The 15,418-nt window shown below is 50.8% G+C and overlaps 1 protein-coding gene across 1 annotated transcript; it reads left to right on the top strand.

The window, feature by feature from the left end:
- The first annotated feature begins 6,273 nt into the window (after positions 1-6,273).
- Positions 6,274-7,209, top strand: LOC134434504 (olfactory receptor 14A16-like). Its single transcript, XM_063183162.1, has one exon. It carries the CDS (start codon positions 6,274-6,276, stop codon positions 7,207-7,209), a length of 936 nt encoding a protein of 311 aa, XP_063039232.1.
- The last annotated feature ends 8,209 nt before the right edge of the window (positions 7,210-15,418 follow it).

The following is a 15,418-nucleotide window of genomic DNA, read 5'->3' as shown; positions in this document are numbered from 1 at the left end:
TAGGGCCTCATGGAAGCAAGCAGCCATTGTGACACTGCAGGGCCCTGAGGAAGCAAGGGAACATGAAATATGTGTGGCTGCCTTGGTCTCTCAGGGGTCACCTGATAGGTCTGGCTGACCTTGGAATGTGGAAGGCCGCTCCCATCTGCCCCTGAAACACTGGGGCTCTGGGCTCTTCTTTTTATGGAAAAGAACTGTCCATTTTTTCCAGGCATGCATGGCCAAAATTTGGATTCCACTTCCAAATATCTGTGTATCCAAGGATTGCTGCCAGACAAAAGTTGCCAGGACAGACAAGTCTGGCTGGTCTTTGACTCCTGAGGGGCACCACTCACCTGTTTTCCAAACATTGGAAAGACCTCTGTGCTTTTCTTTTTATGAAAAAACCCCATCCCTCTTCTCCATGCACAAATGTTTTAAATTAGGACTCCACATTCATAATTTCAAATATCCAAGGGTTGCTCCAAGCAAACTTGCCAGGACAGACAGGTCAGGCTTGCCTTGGCCTCTGGTGGTTGCTGTTCATCAGCTCCTGAAACATGGGGGCTCTGTGGTTTCCTTTGCATGGAGACCAAAGTGACATTTGTTAGCCTTGTGAAATGAAGGAGCCATTGCGGCACTGCAGAGCACCATGGATCCAAGGGACCATTGTGACACTGCAGAGCCTCGTGGAACCAAGGACATCATTGTGGCTCTGTTGGGCCACATGGTCCCAAGGGGCCAGTGCAAAGCAGCGGTGTGGGAGTTAGCCTGGCTGTAACTCAGAGTCAGCCAGATTTTACCCTAGAAGACCTGGGCGCAAGTTTGAAGCCCTGGTAATCATCTGTTTAACCTAGGGTGAGCTTGAGAGTTCCCTCATATGCCTTTAGTGTTGTTATGCTAAGTTGTCCAAGTTTTCCTCCCCTATTTGTTACTTGTTTCCCCTCTTTGGTTTTTGTGCTAGAGTGTTCTACCTCCAAGTGTATACATTGTTGCTTCGCCTTTATCTCAGATCTTTGGATCCCACACCCCTCGTGCTGTGCTCAACTTCTCCATGTGTATTGTTTTTCACCCTGTTACTAATGTTTTTTTTGGTAACTCCATTGATCCTGCTTGTAGGAGCATCGGGGGGTAGGACGGTTGGGATGGATGGAGATGATAGATCTCTGAAGCCAGGTCTTGAACTTGTGGTTTATTGCAAAGGGTGTGTGTCAGGACCCAGGACATCCCTCTGGCTGTCCTGAGCACCAAGACCCCTGCCAGGGGTCTCAGAGACCCTGGCACAGAGCCCAAAATGCCTGTGGTTTTGATTATGACCCATGGAGCAAATTACCAACATTGTATGAAGGACAGCAGGGCACAAGAGGTTAAGTAGAATATCAGTGAAGTTAGCACAGGGGAGAAAAGTAGATTTTAGAATTTTTGGTATGGGGGTTCAGGAGGCAGGATGGAGGGAACTGGGTGTATCCAGCCTTTCTCCTTCTTCTTCTTGGCCTCCATCTTCTGCTGTGATTTTGGCACTTAGAGATTGCTTTAGAGTAGAAGCTCACTGTCTAACATAGGTGATAGGTTTTCGAAAGTAATTGTAAACATTGTGCATGTAGTTTTTAGTATAAAGATATAACACTACCCCGGGGGCAGGCAGAATGCCTTGGACAGTGTTGCTGAGCTGACCTCGGCAGGGCAGGAGAAAAGTTTTTACAGATAACATAAAATAAACAACCTTAAGATGGAGAAATGAAGAGCCCTGACTCCTTCTTCAAGCACTGGGCTAGGAAAAGAAACTTTTGAACTTTTCTCAGGGTCAATCTGACCAGCTAGAGATCCCAACAGGTGTGGGTGCAGGGGCCTTGTTTGGAGCTGCCAGACACAGCTTGGAGCAGGCCCAAAAGAGGAGCTCAAAAGAGGCGCCCAAAATGGATGTCCAAAAGAGGAGAGGAGTTCCCGTTACAATACAATAAATCTTCTTCTGTGACGCATATTCTAATTTTCACTAACCACTCTAGTATAAGATACAAATCTTATGGCATTTACATACAGCCTATAAGAAACTTTACATTGCCATACTGTGTTATATTTTAAATCCTAAAAAGTACTCTTTGGACCCCTTCTGCCAAGCTAGTAGGGTCTGCTCTGACCCTTGGACCTGTCTGCAAGCAGAGGGAATTGTTTCATCAAAAGAAGACTACCTTTAGCCGGCCATACCATTGTTTTCCAGTTGTTCAGTAACTAAGGCTTGGTATCTAAAAGCTTGCTTTCATTTCAATCTCACTTACAGTTTCTATATTCTCAAAATCTTTTGCCAGGCAATCATATTTATAAGGCTTTCCTGTTTCATCTTCCCCAGCATCTGCTCCTTTTCATTTTCACCACCCTTGCCCTGAAGTTGGGGAACCAGAAAGGTTTGTCAGAGCCACCCTCATTGTGACATTTGGTGCACAAACAGGGACCCTGACATTCAGTCATGTCAGCTGGGGTGAGCTGATGGATAGGCCAGTGCTCCCCGGGATTTTGGATTGTGCCGGGCGGGCAGATTCATCATTGCTTCGAGTGACCTCAGCCAGGATCCACAGGGACAATGACAGTTTCACCTGCGTAGGATTGCAGGCGGGTTTGGGGAAATACAGGACAATTAATGCCCATTTTGCTCCTGTGTTTTTACAATACGCATCCACATCTCAAAACTGATTTAGGCTGTTCCAGTGGCTGTTCCACCTAAGGCGGAGAAAGAGAAAAATGGGTAACCGGATGTCCAAAGTAGAAAGGTGCGTATATGGATGCTTTAAGTTAATTCTCACTGATCATGACCAAATATCTTCAAAGAACAAATTAAAATCAATCATGAAGTAGATCATTAAAAATTTTCCAGATGCCCCTGACCCTGACTGTCTTCCCTCCATCTTGGCTGCTCCACTTCCTGCTACCACAACCTTCTCTTCCACCCTGAATGAACCTCCAGACTCTACCCCCAAAACCACAGGTTATGCCTCCACGGTCAATCATTCCCCCACTACCCTGGGCCATGCCTCCAGAAGGCCAGCCTGGAAGTCTGCCATCCTAGGTCAAGGCCCTTCCTCCCCAACACCTGATGCCTTTTGCATCACCCTCTGGCAACAATATAACCCTATGTTCAAGGTACTAAGCCCAACTGCCACACTATTTCTAATCCAAATGTTTCTCTTCCAAGTCATTCTTCCTCCCCAGAAGACAGTTTGGACTCCTCAGAGCCACCTTGCCCCTCAACCCCAGAAGATCCCTGGGAAAGTAAGAAGACTGGCATATAGTCTCAGAATTCCTCATTGCCCCCGTATGTTATAAAAGAAGGGGGCAGAATCCCAGGTATCAGCCATTGGTTTATGGGGAAATCAAGGATCTGTGTAGGGCACCTAAAGACCATAGGAAGGACTTACTGTTTTTTAATGGCCTAATTAGGGCCATGTTTACAGCACATGTCTTAACCCCCTATGATTTAAAATGTATTATGACCATGTTGCTGTCACCTACAGAATACACCCTGTGGGAAGGGGGATGGAAGTGTTTACTAAATAAATTAATAGCAGACTATGCCAATAATGAGGCAAGATCTGAATTGACAATCAACCATCTAGCTGGAGAAGGACAACACAGCCTACCAGATGATTAAGCAGCAGGTATCCCCTGAGAAGTGTTGGATGATATCAAAGAGGTGGCTTTGCAAGCTTTAATCCAGATATCGGATGGTAGCACCCTCAATATGCACTACCTTGGGTGGCTGCAGCTAAAGCTTTAGGACAATTAGACCATCTTGGGTGCCTGTTAAGTAAGCAAAACAATGCTGCCTCCCTCATATTGAGTGGCCTGCTCTCAGACATAGAGACCATCAGACATGCCACCTTGCAGAACAGTGACAGAGTTTTTACTGTGGGCACATGGGGCATGGCTGTGTAGACTCTGAGGGATGTGTTGCATGAACCTCTCCATCCACAGCGAGTCAATCCACAAGAGCATTCAGGTACTGAAGGAAGGGTTCAAGAAGCTTTAAGTAGAAAACAAAGACTGGGTCAATAAACTCTTCCAATCCAAGGGACTAAAGGATTGGATGATGTCTTGCTAAAACAGGACTATTAATTTTCTTACTGATTGTTGCTTTATTGTTAATTGTCCCATGCTTGTTTGGATGCTTTTAGAAAGTCTTACAAAATTATTTCAGTTCCATCTTGGTTGTAAAACAGAAAGGGGAAGATACCCAACACAAGCTCCTCATGGACCCTTTGGAGGAGAGAATTGGAGACCAGGATGGCACAAATACCTCTCAGAGACTCAGCGTGGGAAGGAAAATTCTTAAAAGTACCTAAAAGTATTCTAAAATGCATAAATATCTTAAAAACCTTGAGTATATCAAGGCATTAATGAGCCCCACTGAATGTCAGTACAAAGCTCTAAAGGGATTCATTAAAGCAGATAACTGGGGCCTTGAGTGCACAAACCTCTCACAGAGTCTGTATCAAAAGGGAAACACCAAGTACCTTCAAACAACTGAAGTACCTTGAAGCATTAATGAGCCACAATGAATGTTGTTCCTGACAAAGCCTCTCCAGGGACTAATTACAGCAGATAATTGCAGGCCAGGATTGCATAAACCTCTCAGAGACTCCAAGGCAAAAGCAAAACCCAAAGTCCTTTGAAAAACCTGCAGTCCCTGCAGGGAGCATTAAGGAGGCCCCAGGGCCATTGCTGAGCAAGGCTCCCCAGGGACTCCTTCCAGCAGATCCTTGAAGCCACTGGGATGTGGGCTAGGGGGGGATGCTGAGGGCAGGACAAGGGGCTGACAGTGCTCAGCCTGGATGGGGCTGTGCCAGGAGGCCCCAGTGCCTCAGGACAAGGTGTCTCCTCACAGCCCTTGGTGGCACAGACCCTGCTGTGCCCCAGGGCACCAAGACTCGGCTTCTCCATGTCCCCACCTGTCATCACTGCCTCCAGTTCTCTGCTCTGCCTGGGGCCTGGGGACACTTTCTCAGTCGTGTCCCTCTCTGGGACCCATTAAAAGTCCAAGAAAGTTTGGAGTTGGATTCTGCCTTGGAGTTCTGGAGAGGTTTCTTCAGCTCCCTCTCAGGGACTGATGTTCAGGGCCTGAGCACAAAGCCCCAGAGGCTCATTAATGTCCTGGTGCTGTGTCTGTGCTGATGAGCTGGGCTGGGCTCCTGGCGCAGAGGCAGCTCCTGGTAACCAAGCAGAGCTTCAAAATCACATTTCTCTTGATGAGAAGCTCTTCTGCCAGCCCAGCAGGGCTGGGGCACTGCCTGCAGCCAGCCCGGGCACAGCACAGAGGCACAGAGAGCTTCAATCATTCAAGGCTGTGAAGGTGCTGAGAAGTGCCTGGGGCAGAATCACTGCCAGCCCTTGGCACAGGAGCCTCTGGCTGCAGGACAATGCAGCTGCAGCTCCTGGAGCCATCTCCTAAAGCTGGAACATCCTAATGCCTAAAGACCCTGTGAGTACATTCTCTGTTTGTCTCTTGTGCAGAGCAGCCAGGGGTGCCCAGGGCTGTCCTGCAGAGCAGGGTCCTGCAGCCCAGGGTGCTGTGCTGGGGCAGGGACTCTGCTGCCTGCCAGGGCACACTCTCAGCCAGCCCTGGCAGCTGCTCCCAGCACTGGGGGACAAGATCTGGGTGAAAAGAGACAGCTGGTAAGGCTTGGGAGGGCTCTAATGGTGTCGTGAGGATGCTGCATTGTTCAGGACTGCTCCCAGCATAACACTTAACTGCAGAACATTTCCAAGTAGATTATGCAGGGAGCGGAGCAAGGCAGGGACTGCATAAAAGGGAAAATCCTGCTTTTTTAAAGTACTGCTCTGGGTTGTCTTGATGGGAAACTGCAAACAGATATTCATCTGGCAGTCCAGGATGAGAAAAAAAAATATTTCTCAGATGTTGCTTAACCAGGCAGTGACAGAAATCAGCACAGGGCCCCTTAGAAGCTGCATCTTGTCTTGTTTATCCAGCCTCCTCAGGGTTGCTTTGACGTTGCCATCAGAGCCTGCAGGTCCAGAGCTGCCCCTGGACAGTGCCAGAGCTGGGAGGGGTCTGCAGGGCAGAGATGAGCCCCCAGGATTGGGCTGGGCTCTGGCAGCACTGGCAGGTCATAGCCCTGGGCACAGGGAAGCAGCTGCTGGCAGGGACAGCTCCAGGCAGTAGAGCCCTGGGTAGGGAGTGTGTGGAATGTACCCCCAAGCTGTGCTGGGATATTTAAGGTCCTCTCCAAGCAAAAATATTCCATGATTACTTTTTTTACAGATCCAAATGCCAAGGCACAGCAAATGTCCAACAGCAGCTCCATCAGCCACTTCCTCCTGCTGGCATTGGCAGACACGCGGCAGCTGCAGCTCCTGCACTTCTGCCTCTTGCTGGGCATCTCCCTGGCTGCCCTCCTGGGCAACGGCCTCATCATCAGCGCTGTAGCCTGCAGCCACCACCTGCACACGCCCATGTTCTTCTTCCTGCTCAACCTGGCCCTCACTGACCTGGGCTCCCTCTGCACCACTGTCCCCAAAGCCATGCACAATTCCCTCTGGGACACCAGGAACATCTCCTACACAGGATGTGCTGCACAGCTCTTTTTCTTTGTGTTCTTCATCTCAGCAGAGTATTTCCTCCTGACCATCATGTGCTACGACCGCTACGTGTCCATCTGCAAACCCCTGCACTACGGGACCCTCCTGGGCAGCAGAGCTTGTGCCCACATGGCAGCAGCTGCCTGGGCCAGTGCCTTTCTCAATGCTCTGCTGCACACAGCCAATACATTTTCCCTGCCCCTGTGCCATGGCAATGCCCTGGACCAGTTCTTCTGTGACGTGCCCCCAATCCTCAAGGTCTCCTGCTCACACACTAACTCCCACAGGGAACTTGGTTATCTTGTTGTTACTTGCTGTTTAGCACTTTGCTGTTTTGTGTTCATGGTTTTCTCCTATGTGCAGATCTTCAGGGCTGTGCTGAGGATCCCCTCTGAGCAGGGACGGCACAAAGCTTTTTCCACCTGCCTCCCTCACCTTGCTGTGGTGTCTGTGTTCATCAGCACAGCCATATTTGCCTACCTGAAGCCCTCCTCCATCTCCTCCCCATCCCTGGATCTGGCCCTGTCAGTTCTGTACTCAGTGGTGCCTGCAGCCCTGAACCCCCTCATCTATAGCCTGAGGAACCAGGAGCTCAAGGCTGCAGTGAGAAGACTGATGACTGGATGGTTTCAGAGACATTAAACAGCTGGCCAAATTCTACAAATGACGTGAAATAAAAGTAATATTATTGATGGCTTGATAGAGGCTTTTTTTTTCCCTTTATATTAGTTTTATTATATTGTCCACAAAGAAATGTCATTCTTTGTGCCATCTCTCATTTTGTTTGTCTCCACCTTCCCTGTGCCCATAGACTGTGTCAATGAGGGGCTGCACTCTCAGTGGCTTTAAAGGATCTAAACAATCTCCAAGCAAAGCTTTCTGCAGAGACGCCCTTTTGTTGCCTTCTCTGGAGCTGCAGCAGCAATGTCTGTGTGCAGAGCTGGGGGCAGATCAGTGCTGGCCCAGCAGCAGCAGCACTTGGTGTTGCCCGTGCTGCTGCCATGGCCCTGCCCCGCTGCCCTGGTGGCCCTGGTGTTGCTGCAGGGCCCAAGTGCTCTCGGGGCCGGGCACAGCCCTGGGGGTGGCAGTGCCAGGGCTGCAGCAGGGACAGGCCATGGGCACTGCTGAGGCAGCGCTGACGTCTCAGGCCAGGCCCTGGGGGCTCCAGGCTCTTTGCCCAGGCTCTCTAAAGAACACACCCAGGCCAATGCTTAGCACAGAAAAGCCCCGTGAGCAGCCCCAGGCTGGCCGTGGGCAGGCTGGGAGCAAACAGCATGGCTGGGGCTCTGCAAGGGCCCTGGGGCAGACGGGAAGGAGCAGCAGAGCAGGGGCTGATCCATCCCCAGTGCGCTGGACAGCCCAGGGCAGCGTCCCAGAGCGTCCTCATGGAGCTGCCAACAACATCCCCCCTCTGCAGCCCTGGCCTCTGCCCCAGCTCACACAGGTGCCCCATCCTTGCAGGCACAGACACAGCAGCACTGGCTCAGCAGCCCCTGTTTGCATTGCACACAGCAGGGGGAGCACCCCCATGCTGTTGGTGTGGGGACATGAACCTGAGGGAGCACAAATGCCATCAGCCCCTGGGGCCAGCAAGGGCTGGGGGACACCAGGGAAACCACTCAGCTTTGTCCTGGCCTCTGCAGTCAGCCAGAAAGTTTGTTCCCATCAGCTGGGAGTTTCCTGTCCCACTGCAGATGCTGTTTGCTCAGAGCCAGGGCTGCCTGGCAGCCACCCCCAAACTGCCCTGAGCATTTCCATGGTTTCACCTTTGCTTTCTCTACTCTTTGCGTGCTTTAAATTTCTTCCTATTTCCCTCCCCGGTTCCCTGCCCTGCAAACAGCCCCTCCCTGTTTGCCCCTTCCTCTCTGGCCGGACTCCCCATTGCAGTTCCTGACTTGGCACCATGGAAACATCCCTTGGGGACCAGGATCATCCTACAAGTGCTGCAGGAATTGTCTGCAGGCTCCTGCAGTGCCTCCTGCTGCTCCCTTGCCAGAGGCACCCCAGGCCAGGGGTGCACATCTGGGCTGCTCAGTCTGGCTCTGGGGCTCCCTGTTGTGGGCAGTGAGGAGGAGCTGCAGAGGCTCTGCAGGACTGACAGGATGGGCTTTGGGGCTGGGAGGAGACACTGAGGGACCTGGGCTGCTGGAGCTTCTGAAGAGGAGGCCCAGGGCTCATTGTGCAACTGCTCCAAGGGTGGTTTCAGAGAATCCCTGAATCAGCAAGGTTGGAAAAGGCCTTGGAGATCATCAAGTCCAACTTGTGCCCTGCGACGGCCTTGTCGCCCTGAGCCTCCTCTTCTCCAGGATAAACATATCCAGCTCCTTCAACTTCTCCTCACTGGACTTGTGTTCCAGACCCCTCACCAGCCTTATTGCCCTTCTCTGGACAGGCACCAGCCCCTCCATGGCCTTCGTAAATTGGGGGCCCAGAACTGGACACAGCACTCAAGGTGTGGCATCACCAGTGCCAAGCACAGGGGAAGAATCACTGCCCTGCTCCTGCTGGCCACACCATTCCTGATCCAGGCCAGGAGCCTGTGGCCTTCTTGCCCACCTGGGCACACTGCTGGCTCATGTCCAGCCTGCTGTCCATCAATCCCTGCAGGTCCCTTTCTGCCTGGCTGCTGTCCAGCCACTCTGTCCCCACTGCAGGGGTTGTTGTGGCCAAAGTGCAGGAGCCAGCACTTGGACTTGTTCAACCTCACCTTGTTGGATTTGGGCCCTGAATCCAGCCTGTCCAGGTCCCTCTGCAGAGCCCTCCTACCCTCCAGCAGATCCACACTCACACCCAGCTTGGTGTCATCTGCAGATTTGCTGATGCTGGTCTCAGTCCCCTCATGGAGATCATCTGTGCTGATATTGAAATCCACGCTGGCTGGCTCTGATCCCTCAGCCATCCTGTGGGTGCCCTGTGATGGCACTCAAGGTGATCTGTTCCATAACCTTGCCGGGCACCCAGGTCAGGCTGACAGGCCTGGAGTTCCCCAGATCCTCCTTCCAGCCCTTCTTGGGGATGGGCTCACACTGGCACCTCCAGTCCTCTGGGCCCTCCCTGCTGAGCCAGCACTGATGGTAAATGATGGAGAGTAGCTTGGGGAGCTCATCCACCAGCTCCCTGATCCCTCTGAGATGGATCCCATCTGCTCCTAGAGACACCTGTGAGCATCTGAGTGGCTCAGCAGGTCACCAGCTGCTTCCTTCTGGATTACAGGGGCTGTTCTGCTCCCTGTGCCCATCCACCAGCTCAGGAGAACACTTGTCCTGAGGACAACCTGTCTTATTCTTGAAAAATGAGGCAAAGAAGGGTTAGGTACCTAACCCCTAGGGCATTTCCCTCACATTTGGTACCCTCATCTCCCCCAATAATGAATGCAGATTGTCCTTCTACCTCCTTTTGCCATTAATTTATTTATAGAAATCTTTTTATTATTCTTCACAGAAGTGGCCTGGGTAAGCCTTTAGCTTTCACCTCTCTAATTTTCTTTCTGCATGACCTAAAAACATCCTTAAATGTTCCCTGAGTTACCTCGCTCTCTGTCCAAAGGTGATGCACCTTCCTTTTTCCCCAAGTTCCTGCAAAAGGCCCATCACATTCAGAATGTCACCTGTTGGCTAAAGTATGCCTCAGAAGAGGAAAATACAGGAGACTGTAAATTAAAACAGGGAAAGCAAGCTAGTAAAGTAGAAGAAGAGGCTGAGATGACTAACAAAAACTGGGCCCTCCTTGATCACTTTCCTCCCTCCTACCCTTGCAGTACCTCAAATCCTTCCTCCAATTCCTCTTGCTGTGGACCCAATTCCTCCTCCTCTCCCAGCTGTCATTCCTTTACCACCTCCTAACTCAGTCATACCTCCACCACCTTCCCCTCTACCCTCTCCTTACTCTCTTTACCCTTCACTACTGTCCCCTTACCTCAACCATCTCATGCACCCCTTATTCACCAGCAAGTTCCTGCTCTGCCTCCCCACCACAAATGAGAAGCCAAACAACATCTCAGAATCTCATGCCCAAGAGTGATGTTACCGAGCCAGCCTCCACAGCTGATGTTGTAACACCAAAGCAGCTAAAGTGGAAAAATTGTTCCCCCTCAGAGAAGTTCCCATGGGTGGGGTGACCAGTGAGATTGCATTTGTAAACGCCCCTTTGACTGCGTCCAAAGTTAGAAACTTTAAGAAAGAATTGCGAAATCTAGTGGAAGACCCAGTAGGAATAGCAAATCAAATTGATCCATTTTTAGCCCTAATATTTATACATGGGGAGAATTAAACTCCATCTTTAACATCCTATTTTCCCAAAAGAGACTCGATTAATAAGAACTGCAGGAATGCAAATTTAGGAGGGAGAAAACCAACCCGGGCCCCCAGGTGACCAAAAAATGCCTTCAGTGGAGCCTGACTGGGACCCTAATCAAGAAGAGGTGAGAAGGAATATGAGAGATTACAGGTCCCTGATGACCAGAGGGATAAAAGAATCAGTCCCTATGTTGCCCAATTGATAAATGACACAAAACTCGGATAAGTTTTGTGCGGTGCTTTTTTAAGGGCCCGGGAGCCAGTGGACTAGCGTCCCAAGTCCGAGCCCCGAATTCACGTATGGGTGCTTCCCTCTTATACATGCGATTCATAACAAGGTCTCCAAGAAACAGTTCCCCTTGCCTAGCCACAGACCCCTTGTGATACATTCCTTAGTTCACAAACAAGATCATAAATCTTCTGCTTATCTTATTCTAAGAGCATTGTATGCTGCCTTCAGACAGGTTAGCATTCTTACTTTCCTACACAAGTTTAAATATTTATTAAATTCCTAAGACTACCTGCTAGGTTACACACAAACCTCAACACACACTATCAATGGCTACAAAACTGCTTTTAACAAACCAATTCACACACAACTCATAACTAAAATGTAATTAAACATTTCACTAAATTTCATTTCTTTTCCAACACCTAGAGGGAGTAATACCAGGTTAGTGTTTGACAGCACCCAGAAAAAAGACGAGACCCGAGCACCATGACTTAATACGGCTAGATCAAAACTTCCAGATTTACTCTGATGTTGACCCAGACAGCCCAGATAGCCAATCTCAGGTTCCCTGCAGTCAGGGATGACGCCGAGAATCCTTTTCTCCCAGCCTGGTGTTTTGAAGAAGGAGTCTGAATTCTTCGGCTCGTGTTTCCAAGGTTGTTTATTGTTTCTTATCTATAACATTTTTTCTCTGGCCTGCCAGAGGTCAGACAGAGGCACACTCCCTTCCCCTGGGCTGGTGTCTACATTTTATACTATGAACTATGTGTACTTTATTTATCATTATTTTCCAGTACCTAAAGACACACAGCAGGGGACATTCAATCAAAACAAATGCACCTTTTATTGAGTGCCCACAGCAGATGCGACAGAAGGATTAGAAAGGAGATAAAGGACAGAGAGAGAGAGAAAGGAGGGTTGGGTGGGGGGAATAGCTACCAACAGAGAAATGAAATCCTTGTGGTTGGGCCAATAGATCCGTCTGGTCACATTGGGGAGAATCTCAAAGTCTTTGGTTAACTCAGGACTCTTTTATAATCTACCACCAGGAACACATGGAGGGCACAGTGGAGAAAAAATCCATTGTGAACAGGTACAGACAGTCCAGTTCTGAACAGCACAAACCGGTGCCAGCAGTGAGTGGGGCCCGTTGTTTCAGGACTGGTTCCTATGGGAAACCTCCTGCTTCCTATGGCAGGCATCCCGCTCCAGTCAGGCCAGCACCCCTGGGTTAGAATTTGAAGGGTCTCATCTCAGTCCTTGGGGAGGGCTTCAATCTCTGTCCTTGACGGCAGCTGTGAGGCAGATGAGGGATCTTTGGACCATCTCTTACGGAATGACATCCCAAGGAACTAAAAATTTATGCATTTTCCTTTAAAAACAAGTAATAAATTAATAAATTATAATTATTTACTCTAATTTATTTGTAATACTGTTATTCTAGATTTGTATTACCAAATTTTAATATTTACTTTTTGGAATCTATGCATTTTTAGCAAGCAAAAAATTTATTGGTCATTGGTTCTAAGTAACACAGCTCCCTTCATTAATTTATTGACCAGTGTGGCTATTGATTTCTCCTCCTTTATGCTAATTAGTCCTATTTTAAATCCTTTTGTCATCATTTTTATCATTATCATAGGGTAAAAGGGTTTGGGGTTCATGGAGACATTTCTGGGGCACATTTGGGGCAGTTTTGGGTCTGGGGAGGGAATTCAGAGAAAACTTGAGGGTCAGGAGGACACTTGGGGGAAGCCAGGTGGGCACTTGGAGGGGCACTCAGGGATTTTGAGGGACAGTTCGGGGTCCAGGGCAGCACTTGGGGGTCCAGGGGGGCCATGGAGGTCAGGGAGGGGAATTTGGGGCCCTTCAGGGTCCGGGCGGGCCCTTGGGGGGCTCGAACGCGGCTCTCTGAGGCGCGAGGGATGACAGGAATTGTAGGCGAGAGTATATTACGGTTTAACAGGGTGGTGGAGCAACACAGGAGTTCGAGGCAAAGCTGCAATAGCTCTCGGTGAGGCGCAGGGCATGACGGGAGACGAAGTCCCGGCTGGACTAGTGTCGGACGTTCGCCGCGGAGCATGATGGCAGCTGTAGTCCCGGAAGAAGCTCGAACACAATGTTTGGGGGTCCGGGAAGGCTCTTGGGGGACACTTTTGCCTCCGAGCCAGGACCTAAAGCCCTCGGGGGGAATGTAAATGGTTTGGGAGCCCTTGGGGGGAGGTCTGGGATCTCTAACCGGCCTCTTTAGGGCGCGGGTCACGGGAGGAGTTTTAAGCGCGGGACTATGTTCTGAGGGGTTCTGGGGCCACAGGGGGTGAGAAGAGATGAATTCCCAGAAGTGGCTGTGCTGGGAATCTGTGGGGTTGGGAGCACTCAGGGGGTCTGGGGACGCTTTTGGAGGGGTCCCAAATGGGTGCTGTGGGGGTACTGAGGGATCTTGGGAGGGTCTGGGGGACACTTAAGGGACAAAGAAGGCGGCGGATCCCGGGGTGCTGTGGAGCGCAGGGCATGGCGAGCGTTGTGGTCCCGGCTCCAATGGGGCTCAGTTGAGCCACAGGGCATGACGGGAGTTGTAGGCAAAAAAAGTTTCCCACTCTAGGCACCGCCCCCGTATCCCTGATCTCCGGCGCTGATTGGCTTCAGGCGGTGATGGGTGGGAGCCTAGAGAAATGGGATGCGGTGGAGGCAGGAACAGCCCATTCAAACTCCTACAGTCCCGCCAGGTTCATTCACAGTACAGAGCAGTACAACCCCAGTACAGCCCAGTTCATCCCAAGTAGAACCCAGTTCAACCCTGGTGCTCCTTCATTCCCTCCCAGTAGAGCCCAGTCCATTCCAATACACCTGAGTTCATTCCCAGTCCCATCCAGTTCCCCTCCCCTCATTGTCATCCACAGGATGCCCCAGTGTCTCCCGGTCTTCTCTGCAATGTCCCCAGTGTTACCCAGGTTCTCCCAGTCCTCCTCAGTGTCACTCCCAGTATGTCCCAGTGTCTCCCACAGCGTTCCCAGTGTTCCCCAGTATGTCCATGTCCTCCCCAGCGTTTCCAAGGACAGTTTCATTTCTCATGGTGGCCGTGTCAGCCAAACCCAGCATTGGGGTCAGTGCAGTGCCCATGGCCACAGCCCCTTGCAGGGGCCCAGTGCAGCTTGGGCTGATGATCCACCCTCACAGCTGGCCCAGGCCAGCTTTGCAGTGCCTTTGGTGGCAGCTGGGGCTGGCACACACCTGAGCAGTGTGTCTGCTTGTAGTGGGGAAACTCAGGAGTTTCAGATTGCTTCAAAAACTACAAAAAGCGAAAATCCCTCTGCAGCCAACTCTGCAAGCACAACAGTCCCAGGGGAGTGAGGACAGACAGGATGGGGCTGGACAATGTGGAGCAAGGTCAGAGCTCCAGGCACAGCTTCTGTGAGCAGGCCAGAGCTGCTGAGGAGAGACCCTGGGTCAATGGGTCAATATCAATCATAGAATGCTGCAATCACTTCTGGTCCAAAAAAAAAAAAAAAAAAAAAAAAAAAAAAAAATTTAAAATATGAAAGTGTATTTCTTACAAGTCTTTGAAAGATTTCTCTAACACAGGACTAGGAAAACTTTAATGACCCTCTCAGGGTTTTGGTATTGTTTACATTAGACTCAGTCCCTGGGAGTGTCTTCAAAAAACTTCTCAAGAAGTCAAAGTTAAAATTAAACACTGAAGTTTCTTGAAGTATAATGGGTCCCATTTGAGAGACATGACTGAGAAAGTGTTCCCAGGTTCCCGTTAGAACAGAACACTGGAGGCAGTGATGACAGCTGGGGACAAACAAGGCAAAGGTGTCTCTGGTGCTGAGCAAACCTGGGTGTGTTTCAGGAATGCCAGGGCCAAGGTCTGAGCCCCAGCCCCTGGCCAGGCAGATCCTGTCCCTCCCTCCTTGCTCAGGGCTCTTCTTGGGATAGGCACTGGCATGTGGGGATGTGCAATGGCAAGGGCAGGAGCATGGGGCGGCCCCTGCCAGGCTGCTGAGCAGGTACAAGGAGGCAATGAGGCCCCAGCCCTGCAAGGGTCACTTGTCTCCTGCTCCTGCCTCAGGCCCAGGCCCAGCAGCCATGGCCACAGTGCTGCCCAAGTTGGCTCTGGCAGGGCTGTCTTGCAGCTGCTGCCCATCCCTGTGCCCTGTGCAGCCCAGGCTGTCCCACGGTTTCCCTGCCCTGCACCTCTGTCCCTGCAGGCTGTCGGCATCCCCCGGCTGCCCCACCTGGCTGGGCCCTTCCTTTGCTGACAGCTCTGCCTCCTGCCTGCCTCTGCCTGCCCACACAGAGCCTGGGGCTGATACCAAAAGGC

Source organism: Melospiza melodia, unplaced genomic scaffold (assembly GCF_035770615.1).
Source record: "Melospiza melodia melodia isolate bMelMel2 unplaced genomic scaffold, bMelMel2.pri scaffold_37, whole genome shotgun sequence".
NCBI classification, from domain to species: Eukaryota; Metazoa; Chordata; class Aves; order Passeriformes; family Passerellidae; genus Melospiza; species Melospiza melodia.
This window is presented reverse-complemented; position numbering and strand designations above follow the sequence as displayed.

Excerpts from the sequence above, each read along its gene's own strand:
- LOC134434504 (XM_063183162.1), top strand. The coding sequence starts at position 6,274 with ATGTCCAACAGCAGCTCCATCAGCCACTTCCTCCTGCTGGCATTGGCA.